The 12,276-nt window shown below is 38.0% G+C and overlaps 1 protein-coding gene across 1 annotated transcript; it reads right to left on the bottom strand.

The window, feature by feature from the left end:
• Positions 1–3,532: 3,532 nt before the first annotated feature.
• On the bottom strand, positions 3,533–11,650 carry LOC101174140 (G-protein coupled receptor 26). The gene is made up of 3 exons (XM_004080562.4): positions 10,644–11,650; positions 9,958–10,071; positions 3,533–8,009 (listed from the first exon to the last, which is right to left on the bottom strand). The coding sequence occupies exons 1-3, from the start codon at positions 11,384–11,386 to the stop codon at positions 7,778–7,780; spliced, it is 1,089 nt and encodes a 362-aa protein (XP_004080610.2). The 5' UTR covers positions 11,387–11,650; the 3' UTR covers positions 3,533–7,777.
• Positions 11,651–12,276: the final 626 nt, after the last annotated feature.

The raw sequence follows: 12,276 nt of genomic DNA, 5'->3' as shown, positions 1-12,276 counted from the left end.
TGTTCTTTTGTGTTCTGACATTTAGTTTTTCAGCCTCCTTTGGAAGTAGAACTGACATTTTACTTTGAGTAACATTTGTTACTGCAGTGTCATCTGCAGGTTGAACTCAAGAGTTTTCAATAGAAGATGTTCAGTCTCCTCTGTTTTTAGCTTTCTTTGTCTTTGACAGGACAACTAACTTTACATGGAAGGGATCCGAATTTTTTGTTTCCAGCTGCTTCTCCAAATCTAATCTATGCCAAATGTTTGGCATACGTTTTTTGACATGTCCAACATGAAATTCAGAATGTATTTTCTTGTTTGAGATAGCCTTTTCATAAAGAGTTTCTTTTTACCTTCTCAAAGCCGGACAGACTTCTGCAGGCTTTGGGTTTGAGTTTCTCAACAGGAACTAAAGTCAATTTGTTCGCCTGCCTGCCTTCCTGGAAGCGAACCTGACATTTCTCTCAAAAAAACATCTGTAGGAGAGAAGTTAACAGCAGGAACAAGAGAGGTATTTCCAGTAGAGACGTTGGATACTTTAGATTTCTTTGTGAGTTACTCAATTTGCTCAGGAACTGAAGATTGCTTGTTAGGATAACTGTGAAATGTGACTGAAGAGACGCAGCTTCAATTTCCTTCACACAGATTGCACAAGTGCGATCAGCAATCTCAAGTGTTTCCTAAATTCCCCCAACTCCTCCTGGAAACTTGGAGTAGAGGTCCTGTCCCATCTGGAGGAGGCTCTGGAGAACACCTGAGACACTAAGTTTTCTTGGCTGAACTGGGAGGTCCTTTGAGGTCTCCCCTGAAACAATGGGAGGATGTTCTGTTGAGATGAAGGTCTAGGCATTCCTGTTTGGGTTGCTTCCCAACCCACCCTTGAGATCAGCAGAGAAGATGGATAAATAAATGAATAGAAGGGAGGTGTATGTATTTTTTGATTTGCTTTGTTAGACTTACTTTGTGTACATTGGACTTTCACTTTCAACTGACAAGTGACAACCCAATCTCACGCATTGCTGCACAGTAATCAAACTGTTGTTTACATTGTCAAAATGTCAGAAATCAAACGAGCATAAGGCTCTTGCACTGGAGCAGAACTGTCCTCGTAGTTGTAAAAACAAGCTTCTATGAACAAAAAGACTGCTCCCCACTTGTGAGATGCATCTGCACACTCCATGATGTCCCTGGCCTTTATGCACTCAGATTTTATTCTTTTCAAATGTCTGAGACAAAACTCAAAGTTTTGTCTGATTGGCAGATTCTGATTTTAGTATTGCTGCTACCTGATAGATCGGTCTGTTGGTTGGTTTTAATTAGGTTAAAAATGAAAAATGGACCTATAGCTTCACAGTTTCATGTTGTGCAATTAAGAGGCTTCCCTGATGAAGTAGAAGGAGCTGGCTCTGAACCAGCCGGGACCTGCTTAAAATAAAAACACTGACTCTTTCACAATTACGCGCACCCACATGCACACAGACAGATATGTGCTTGCAAATGCAGATTCGGAGGATGCAAAGTGTAACAAAATCCCCACAAATCTGAGAATGGCAAAATGTGAGATGCAGCAAGTATTCCAGTTCTGACTGACGAAAGGTAAGTAAAAGCAACAAAATGGGAATTAATGTTCAAATAAAATAACAAACAATAACTAAAAAAAGGGAAACTATTTCAGACATTTTAAACTAGTGCAAAGTCGGCATAATTTGCCATAAATATATTCATTTCTGATTTTGCCATCAGTTCATGACACATTTACTATTATCAAAGTCCATTTTAAGGTCATGAACTTGCCCAGGAAAACCGAAACAATGCAATCAATAAATGCTACAGAATGAAATGAGTTAAATCTGTCCTAAATGTTCAAAGATAAACAATTTTAATTCTTTTCTCATTTACATACAATATTCCGTTTTGAATTCACCATGCTCTGACTTATTTTGTTAAGTTGTAAGAATACATGGACTTTCTAAAAGAAAAATATTTTTTCTAATTTTTGTTTTCTGTTATCTTTCTTCTTAGCTGGATTAGTAGAATCACCTTAATTGAAGGACAACTAGTAGGCCTAAATTATATTACCATGACTTTAATGACTGTGCCTATAAGCATCATACTGGTCAATTTTTACAATTCTGAGACTGTACTTTGGGGGTGTCAGGCCAGAGGGTCCACTTAATAGAGAGCTGCTACGGCTTTTACAGATTTACTCTGACAACACAAGACTTCCTTCTCTCAAGCCAACATGTAATTAGAGGACAACTTTAGCCTCCCAGAACGCCCTCCAGGAGTTATTGAACCGAGGAGTGCACACCTACTATCATCTGGAAGCCAAGGATAACACGGAACTGGTTAGATTTGTTTAACATGCCAGCACTTTCTGCAGTTTAATCATACAAGTGATGTAAGGATGTAATGCTATAAACAGAGGAGAAATAAAACCTTCCACCCGACCCACACTTTCTTTTAAGCTTTGAAAGGTTACTTGTGTTGTTCATGAGTGTCTGCTTCATGGGGAAATGGCCTCACCAGCATTCACAGCCTTTGATACACCTGCTGGTACGGAACATTTACAGTTATTATGGGAGTTTTAGTTTCATCTTCACTGCAAACCACAACTGGTCCTAAGTCAAAGGTCCATAAAGAGAAAAACAACAAACATTCTTTTGTTTTACAGTTTCAGGTGTCCACTTTTCACCTTGAGACGAGGTTTTTTTTTTGCTGCGTCGGGGAGTCTGTGGGTTGAAGCTGATCGTTATTAAGCTGTGTGTCAGGGTCGGCACCACCCACCTGAAGATTATGTCTGGCTCCTGGTGTGGTGGTCAGTGTTCAGCCTTTTGGGGCTAAAGCTATCTAGTGTTGTTTCATTACCACCTGCATTGTGGTATGAACAGAAAATGGTCTTTCCCTGAGAGGAAACGACAAACTGAAACTTCATATAATTGTTGGCAAAAGCTTTTATCTCCACCTTCTCCACTCAATTATAAGACTATTGAGGTTTTTTAAGATGCATTCGTCAGTTATTGATGATCAGACAATGACCCTTAATGAATATTGGAATATTTATATTTTAAAAAAAAGCTGAACTATCCTGAAAAGTAAAAATACGAACCAACTTCTGTCAATTTTTAATAAAAAAAAACATGTTTTCACAACTATACTTGTCTTTTAAATCATTTCAATTACAGGAAATCATATTTACTATTACCGGTATGTACCAGCAGATGAACTTAGACAACAATGAAAGTTACCCACAAAGATTAAATTAGATCTTTTTTAAATTGAATATATACGGGACTCCAGATAGTAAGGCCCATTGTTGTTGTTTTTAAAAAAAAAAAAGGGTTTTTAGTTTATAGTGCAGAAAATATGGTATTTAATATTAGTACTTAATACTTAATTTCTTTACTGAAATGCTCATCAGTGGAAAGTAAACACATCAACTTATTCACTAGATACTGTAACAAACTATAAAAAATAATTATTTGATTATTTTTATTTATCTGTTTCTTACTAAATACAACATAATATGCTGGGGGCAAATTAAAGTATTTACATCAGCACTTAAAGCTGATGTAAACATTATTAATGAATGCCTTTTACATTTATAATTCCAGGCAGGTACATTGTTTTTATTATCAAAAGATTTTGAGAATGAAAATGAAGGAAATTTTGTCTGAAGCGAGCATACTAACAACCCCTTTTATATTAGAGGTTTAGCTCAGATTTTTATACATTCTTTTGACTATCGTAACTCTTTAACCATTTAAGCAATCCAAGTAATTTTATTCTGAAATGGAAAAAGGCAGCCTTGTGCTGAAATGTAACACTTTACAGCAGTGAAGTGTTTGTGTAATGAATCAGCTGATTCTGATTCAGAGAAAAACAGCTTTTTATAAAATTCATGTTGATCACATGTATGGTAAAAGATTTACGGTATGTCAAAGAACCTGTGTTATTTAGTTGTCGTCTGTGACATCTCCGGTGTTAAAGGGTTAAGATGCTCAAATTATTTCAGTACAAATATAAAAACATCTGGGAATACAATTTAATTCTAAATGATCTCACCTAACGGTATCTCCCAAAAAGGTAATGTTGCAGCTGATTTGTGGCTGAGAAAGCCTCAGGGCCCCATAGAGTTCACAGCCTTGATCCATATCTGCTATACAGACTTAACAGTTTAAGCTGGCCAGAGTGTTTCATGAAGATATCATCCTTAAAACCAGGAATCATGTTTAGCTCAAAATCTCTTAATTTAGCAGCAGATAATGTTGTAAAGTCCCAGGATTAGGTTTTATATTCTTGCAGTGACTATTGCGGCATTGAAAAACTCTTTCACAGGATTAAACTTTCGTGCATCGTTGCTTGGGTCATTTCTGTTCTATGGAACATTTAGTTCAGGTTCACTCTACAACGCTTTATTTAATTTATGTTGTTTCTGTCACATTGAGCAATTTCATCTTCCTATTCAGAGGAAAGGTACAATCGTAATTGATAAAGAAAAGAAAGAAAACCTTTTTTCCCCTTGTTTTGGCTTTGTTGTTTCCTTAAATGAAAAAAAAAACACATCAAAAGGAAACATCAGTAGGAAGCATAAACTGCTTTATAAATATTCCTTTATAAATATCCAATTAATACATTTACTTACTATTTTTGGTTAAAATATCAAAACGATTTCTGTCATTAAACCAATCAACAAATCACATTTAACAAAAAAAAACAACAAAGCATTGCTTTTATCATATAAAAAATAGAACATAATCCATTAATCACGCCTGAAATTACATCACCACTGCTGCTTTTTCTATACACAGCTCCAGCAGCTTCAAGTCATAGATTTAGTACCTAGAAGAACAAAAAAACTCATGAGGCAGTCAAGTCAATCACCAACAAAAAAGATGTGGTATACTACAATCATCTCATTGTCACCAAAATGCAACAATAAAACACATTTGCATGAAAAGCAGCACATTCTGTAAAACTTAAACACAGTGTTCTAATAAATTACAATTTCATACATCAAAAGACCCAAAATACTTCTATATCTTGCACCCAGTAAAATCTTTAGCCTGTTTTTCTTAAAATTAAAAGCTGTCATCAAAGTCAACAATTAAACAATATTAAGATTTAACAGAGAAATTTAAATTGCTAAATGGTAATTAAAACAAGGTAAAGAAAAAAATACACCAAAAAATATCTTCGTTTTGAGAAAGTTTTTATATTCAAGCCTTTTATGTTTACTAGAGTTTTAAACTACCATATTTTGTCCGAATAAAACTTTTCAGTCGTGTTTTATTTTGAAATGCTACTAAAAAGTGGGGAATCATCACTTACTTTGTCCCATATTAAACATTAAGGAGTCCTCTATGTTTAATAAAAACTCTGTAGAAATATATTTATTTGTTGTTTTCTCTAGAAGTGAGAAGACTTTATTTTATGGATAGGTGGAGCCCAGTCCAAAGGCTCTAGTGCAGCACTGTCTGGCTTTGGCACAGAAAAAAAGTGGCATAATGGGTTCAACATTAGCCATGAGGATAAGTCAGAGGGGCTTACGGGCTTAGAGCTGTCCTCCTAAAATGCCAGGAAACTACAAAATGCTACAGCAATAGCAACTGGGTTTAATCAAAATGTACAAAACAGAGTCAGTTTACATTTCCTTCCTTTAATAACCCTGCATGTCACCAATAAACACATGTTGGCGCTACAAAGGATCAAAACCAGTCCAAATGCCACTTAGGTCATGAAGACGCAATGTGCTGCAAAGATTTAAGTGCACAAACACTTCTGGAAAATAAAGTTGCTTTGACCGCAAATTAAATCAAATCGAGGCAAAGCTGTAATTTATTTTCAAAAAAATTAAACAAATCTACAGCCTAAAATGTTAGGTTTATCAAACTCAAACACTTATTTTAACTTTTTTCTTTTCTATTACATAAGTAGAGACAAAACTTTTAAATTGAGTTTACCATACTAGGTATTGATTAAAAAACAAAGCATGAATGTTTTGAGATTTAAAAGGATTTTCTGTCTTGGTTTACATTTCCATTATCTCTTATCTAACTTTTATGTTTTGTCTTTGGTTGGTTACACAAGAACATCCAGCAGAAATCGAGGATCCCACCTTCAAAACTACTAGTTTTTCTCATGCACTGTTTTAACCTTCATGTGAGATTTTTTTTTTTTAATGTGTGCTTGTGTTTTGGGTATTTGCTGGGTGCTTGAGCTCCCAAAAAATTGGGTATCACACATAGCATCTGAGATAAATGCTTTTCTTTCCCACAACCATGGAAGGGTTGATGTACCAGTGATTTCCCTACGGAAGTTTTTATACAATCTTACTTTTTTAAATAAAAGTTTTAGTTGCCTCTCTAAGCTATTCCCATTATCCCTTGACATTTCTGGCAGAAAGCAGAGACGTTTAATGAGGGCAAACCACAAACCAAAGAAAATCATTAGTTCAGCCTCCAGAGATGAATTTGTTCTCAGAAATGTTTAGATTCAGGCTTAAAGATCTGTCTTAGTAATCAACTCAACTCAAAATGAACAACAAATAGTCTTATTGGGTCACTCGTGGCTGTGTGTACTAACCCAAGTACAAGAGATCATGTTCCACTTGAATAAATAGCCTAAAGGGTGGTCAAAACAGCAAATGCAGCTGGTCTAAGGGAGTTTTTTAACCATTAAAAAATTGGGATAGTTCAGTGAAATGTTTAAAATGAGTGGTAAAAGCCCAGCGTGATGTTAGATCATCAAAAGTAAAATGTGTACTTCAATTATAGGGAACAAAAGAATATTGCGTTAATTCCAATGCTACGTTCACACCGCCCTCGGGAACTTGCAGTCAAGCAATGAAAACTCTATGTAAATAAGCATCAACGTACGTTTTGGACTTCCGCTTTAACGCATCGCTACACAAGTTTTTCATTTTGTGGTCTACATGCAGAACGTCGGCCATTGCACGCACGTTGAAAGTTAAACCAGTTGAACTCACGGAGGAGAAATTAAGAATTGTGGTTTGTGCCCAGCTATGTGACAACAAGTCTTCATGTATCAGAATGGAGCTGTGAAAGAACAAGCCTGGAGCAAAATTCAAGAGGTTTGCATTTGATATTTCGTACCAAGACTCTTCCAACTGTAAGTAGTGGACGAGCGCTAGTAAACAGTAGAAAAAAAATACAAAGAGGAAGAAGAAGCCCCTCCAGTCCTGTGTCATGTGAACCCCATGTGCTAAACGTGCTTTCAAGAACCTGCAATCATCATGTTCTTGAACACGCATCACATGCCCGGTGTAACCGTAGCATAACTCTACCAAACCATAAAAATATGAGCAGCATTGATGTAAAACTATAATCCACAATATCGGGGACATCACTTCCAAACATTGGGTTTTGGTTAGTTATCACCGCTACATGCAAAAACTCTTAACAGAGACTCCTACCTTTTTCAAACACCTTTTACAAAAACTTTTTGTTCAGACTAAAATATGAAGAAAAAAAGAAAATATGAACTAGTTGTTCTTCCTTGCTGAGCACATTTTGTCTCTCCAGATGAAGGGGAAATCTGCTGTTTATTGTCCTCAAAGCAAATTCTTCATGCTGATCAGCTGCTCTGGCCACTCAGCACAGGTGCACTCCTGCTGTGTTTGCTTTTGCCTGCAGTCTCTCCTGTTTAAAAAAAAAACCCTTTTCAACAAATCAGGCTGATTTTGAGCTGACAGGGACAGAAAAAAAAACAACATTTGTCCTTTTCTTCATCAGAAATAAATGGGATTCATATTTCCAGGATAGTTGTCAGCTCTTCATCCTTCTGCTGTTGGTAAGTTATTGCCCTGGTGTTGAGGCGCACGTTCCGATGCGTTCAAGGAGCTGCGCTTGAGCATCTTGTTGATTATGTCTGTGCATGTCTTCTTGTACTGGTGTCGCAGCAGGGAGTACACAAAGGGGTCACAGGCTGCCTTGCTATAAGCTAAGCACTTGGAGACAATTCCCCAGTGAGGGTTGATAGGCACTGCTGGAAATAACTCCACAATCCTGCAGGCGAGCAAAAAGAGAGCGTGGTGTGAGAAGGGAACAGGGTACGGGCAAAGAGAACATGCTGGAAAAGAAGCCCATAGCAAACCATGCAACGTACTGTACAATGAAAACAGTGTCAACATATCATGTGTGAGTGGTGGTACACGTTGGCTTCAGTTATCCTCGTTTACATGTTTGGGTCACATTTTGTGTTTATATTCCCAGTCACAGCCACCCACAGAGTTCATTTGTCAATTATCCTCGGCTGCTTTCTGTTGGTCGATTAACCCTCGGGCCTTTTTAAGGGTCTGGTTTTTCAGTTGTTTTTGCTCTCTGATTATGCCACCATTTTTTTTTTTTTTTTTTTTTTTTTGTCCCTTGTTTAGGGTTTTCACTTAAGTTTTAATTATACTTTAGCAGAAGTATAAGTTTTGTTGTAATTTACGGTTTTGTTAACAACCCCCTGCATTTGGGTTAACAAACCACATTTCTGATTACAATTCCTGGAGTCCTGGAATGCTGCTTGCTAATGTTTTCCAGCAACGAAACCAAAGACCCTTTAAAACATAATATTTATATTCATTGTATGATTTTATTGTATGATTTAGTTCTGTGAGCAAAATTTAAGTAGTAGTGTTTTGAGTTTTTTCATTTACGTTATGACTTCAGACCCTTAGGAGTTATGTTTATACCAAAGTTAGAGTCAACATTCAAGATTCAAAGGGTTTATTGTCATAAGAAACTGGTTTCCCTGCACAATGAAATTCTTACTTTGCTGTCTGCTCCGAATGCCAAGGTTAAGTTAAATAAAATAAAATAGTCATCGGTTAACCTAAAAAGCAAAAACAGAAAAAGTAAGTTGTCACTTTAAAGAAACGTTTCACATAAATCACAAAAGGAATTAACTCATTTCGGTTTTTATCATTATTATTTATATATTTTAATTTTTTTTAACCAACTTAGTTGCCCATCAAAACCAGAAAGAACCTCTTGCCACTAAGCTAGTTTCAGACATTGGTATCACCACTGCTTTGGGGAGTTGGGTGTGCTTTTATTTTGAAGAGAAAGTGTGCCCACACACTTGACTGTTACTGCAACAGTCAAGTCAGGAAGTTAGGAACTCTTATGTAGTCAGCTAAATGTATTCTTTTAACAACAAAAATCACATAATAGATTCCTCTTAGCCAGTTATTATCAACACTCCAAATGCATCAAACCAAAAAGATTTTGTTTATGAGATGCTTTTTTAGGCACATTTTTAGCTTGATTTCTTTTTGATGTCACAGAGAATACACCTGACTAGGGAGGAAATCTGTACAGGAGGTACTCTGATTTCTTTGTGATATTTGATCCAGACTTGACACATTACTCAAAGAAAGTCAGATTTCCTTTCAGGCAAAACAACTTCTACAAATGTCTAATCAGCAGCAGTAGCTCTATAGTTACATTCTTTTTTAAACTAAATAATCCGAGAATGAGCAGAAAGTATTTAGATACAATTTCTGCACTAGCAAATTGGGGTTTAATTTTGCTTTTTGAAAAGATGTCTCACAAGTTCTTTGCACTAACAGATATTTATTTTACTAATCAGTGAATCTTTCATGATTTCAAACATGCAAACGTGATCATACTAACTAAGCGGGCTCCTTCGACATTCTCTCTCTGAGCTGTGATTTGTGTGAGTTAATTCCAACAAATTGGGATGCACGCAGCGAACTTGAGGAGAAAAGTGGTAATGCAGCAGTGACAGCAGAGCCGAGACATATTACTTATCACAAGGTCAGCCAATCTCGTCTTCCAGTTCTGGCCGGCATGGAGAGGAAGCAGGGAGGAAGTGGAAGAGGAGGGGTGTGAAAGGGTGAGTGGATGAGAACAAGCTGAGAGGTTACCAAAGGGCTGCATGCTCTGCAGTGTGCGCGCCCCTGTGGGTCCCCCTCACATTCCCTAACTTTGCACCAACACTTGCCTTGTGATCACGTAGGGAGCAAAGCAGAGCATGAAGGTGCCAATGAAGGTGCTGATTTTCCTCGATGCTCTCTGTCGCCGCCTCTTCTGCTCTTCTAGACAACGCTGTCGAACACTGCAAACACAGGACATTTGAGCTGACTCAAACTTCCATCCATCCATTTTCTTAACCCGCTGTATACCATCGAGGCCACGGGGCTGCTATTGGGCAAAGGCGGGGTACACCCTGAACAAGTCGCCACATAATCACACACACCCACTGTCACATCAAGGGTGACTCAAACTTGAGGAGGTTATATCTGAAGAAGAGCATTGAAAAATGTTGGTATAATAATGAAAACAGTCTTGAGGTGATGACTGGGAGCAGAAGCTGTAGATTCAGGCTTAGCCTTAGAGGCTCAGCCATGCTCACTCACACACAGGCTGCACTCATTTCACTGTACCATAAAAGGTACTGCAATCAGTCTTTGTGACACTTAAATTAGATTTTGAACTGCAGGTTCTCTGAATACTAAGGATGCAATCAAAATGTAAATGCAAAGATGGAAAAGCATCGTTAACCCTTCTGTTCACAGACTGACCATTTCCAGCTCGTCAGTCTCTGATTAAAAGCTTCAGTCAAAACGTTTCTCTGATTAAAAAAAAAAAAAAGATCTGAAAATCAAAATAAGAGTTTATGGTGCTCACCTGGGATGTATGTCCACCAGCAGCACGAGAGTTTGCATTGTTATAACATCGATTCTCTTACAGTGGAATCTTGCCACCTTAAGAACTTTGAGGTATGTGAAACACAGCACTATGAAGGACAGGAGAAAGGTGAAGGAGTGGAAAAAGACCGTGAAGATGACGAATTGGGTTCGGCTGCTCGCCCTCGGGTTGGACAGCGTGCAGGACGCGTAAAGGCGGTGGTATCCCACCCAGGAGAGGCAAGCTGCCACCGTGGAAAAAGACACGGAGTGCGCCCACGTGTACCCGAGCACAAACGCCGCGTCTCTGTGGCGCATTTTGGAGTGGTACCTCAGGGGGAACACCACTGCGATCCACCTGTCAATGCTCAGAGCGGCCATGCTCAGCATAGAGTTGGTGGACAAGAAAGTCTCCAGGAAACCCACGATCTGGCAGAAGCTGTCTCCCCCTGGCTGAGCCTTGCTGACTAGTCCCACCAAAGTGAGCGGCATGTTGGACACCGTCAGCAACAAGTTGCAGAATGTGAGGTTGAGGTTGAACAGACCCGGAACCTGCTTGCGGATCTCCGGGTTGTACAAAAAGCAGATCAGCACCACCACGTTGGACAGCAACGACACAATGATGATCACAACCACCAGCACGGACAAAAGAACCTCCGCAGTGTCCATCCTGTGGCTCCCCAAAAACTCACTTCTCTCTACTTTTTGTGCGCATCTCCAGGCTCTTTTCTGCACATTCCGCATCGGCGTCCGTGCGTCCTAGTTCCCCGGTGGAGCTCCCCTTCTTTAATTTTTACATCGTCTTTACACGCAGCAGGAAAGATCCCGATGTTTCATGTCATGTCAGATAGGAACTATTTTGAGTTTTGGGAAGGGAGAGGTTTCCCCTTTTTCTGGCAAATGCGCTCTTCCACCAGAGATGCTCTGTTCTGGCACTGCGTCTTACAGGAGGAGGAGGGTTGTCTGTGATACGCTCTCGAGACATCTCCCCCCTGCGCACACTGTGTGGGCAACTTTGTTTCTCCCCTATCTCGTAGGAGTCTGATCCTGCAAGAAATGTTTTTGAAATTTTAGCCACTTTTACACAGGAAGATTTAATTTTTTCAGAACAAGGTTAAAAAAAATATCAGAATATAAGATATTTTTCCATGTTTGAAGTGAAACAAATCTGCCAGTGGGATTTGTCTTGGTAAGATTGATTAATAATAAGATGCGTCAATGCTAACTAAATCCTTAAATTAGCAATAAACACTCCAATTTAGGTCAATTGCTCTGTTTATTGAAAATAAATAAGGGTTTTTTGTAATTAAAATAGGTACATTTATACACTTTTCCCCAAAATAAATTCTATTTTCAGCAACAGTCCATATATCCCCATTTCTATACCATGATCAACTTACTATAGGACTAGAATTACACATTTTAAGATCAATTTTTCATTAAAGAAAATTATGTTTCATGACCCAAATAAAACGTCTGCCTAGAAAATTAAGTAAACATTTGTTTCATTTGAGATATTGCTTAAAGTGTAATAAATATTCAAACTATAAACTAGACAAAAACACGATGAGATTTTGTGTTTTTGTTGCATAATTTCAACAACAAAAAAAGTTATCCCAAAGTGAAAAAATCTG

The sequence above is a fragment of the Oryzias latipes genome, chromosome 19, assembly GCF_002234675.1.
Source record: "Oryzias latipes chromosome 19, ASM223467v1".
Lineage (NCBI taxonomy): Eukaryota > Metazoa > Chordata > Actinopteri > Beloniformes > Adrianichthyidae > Oryzias > Oryzias latipes.
This window is presented reverse-complemented; position numbering and strand designations above follow the sequence as displayed.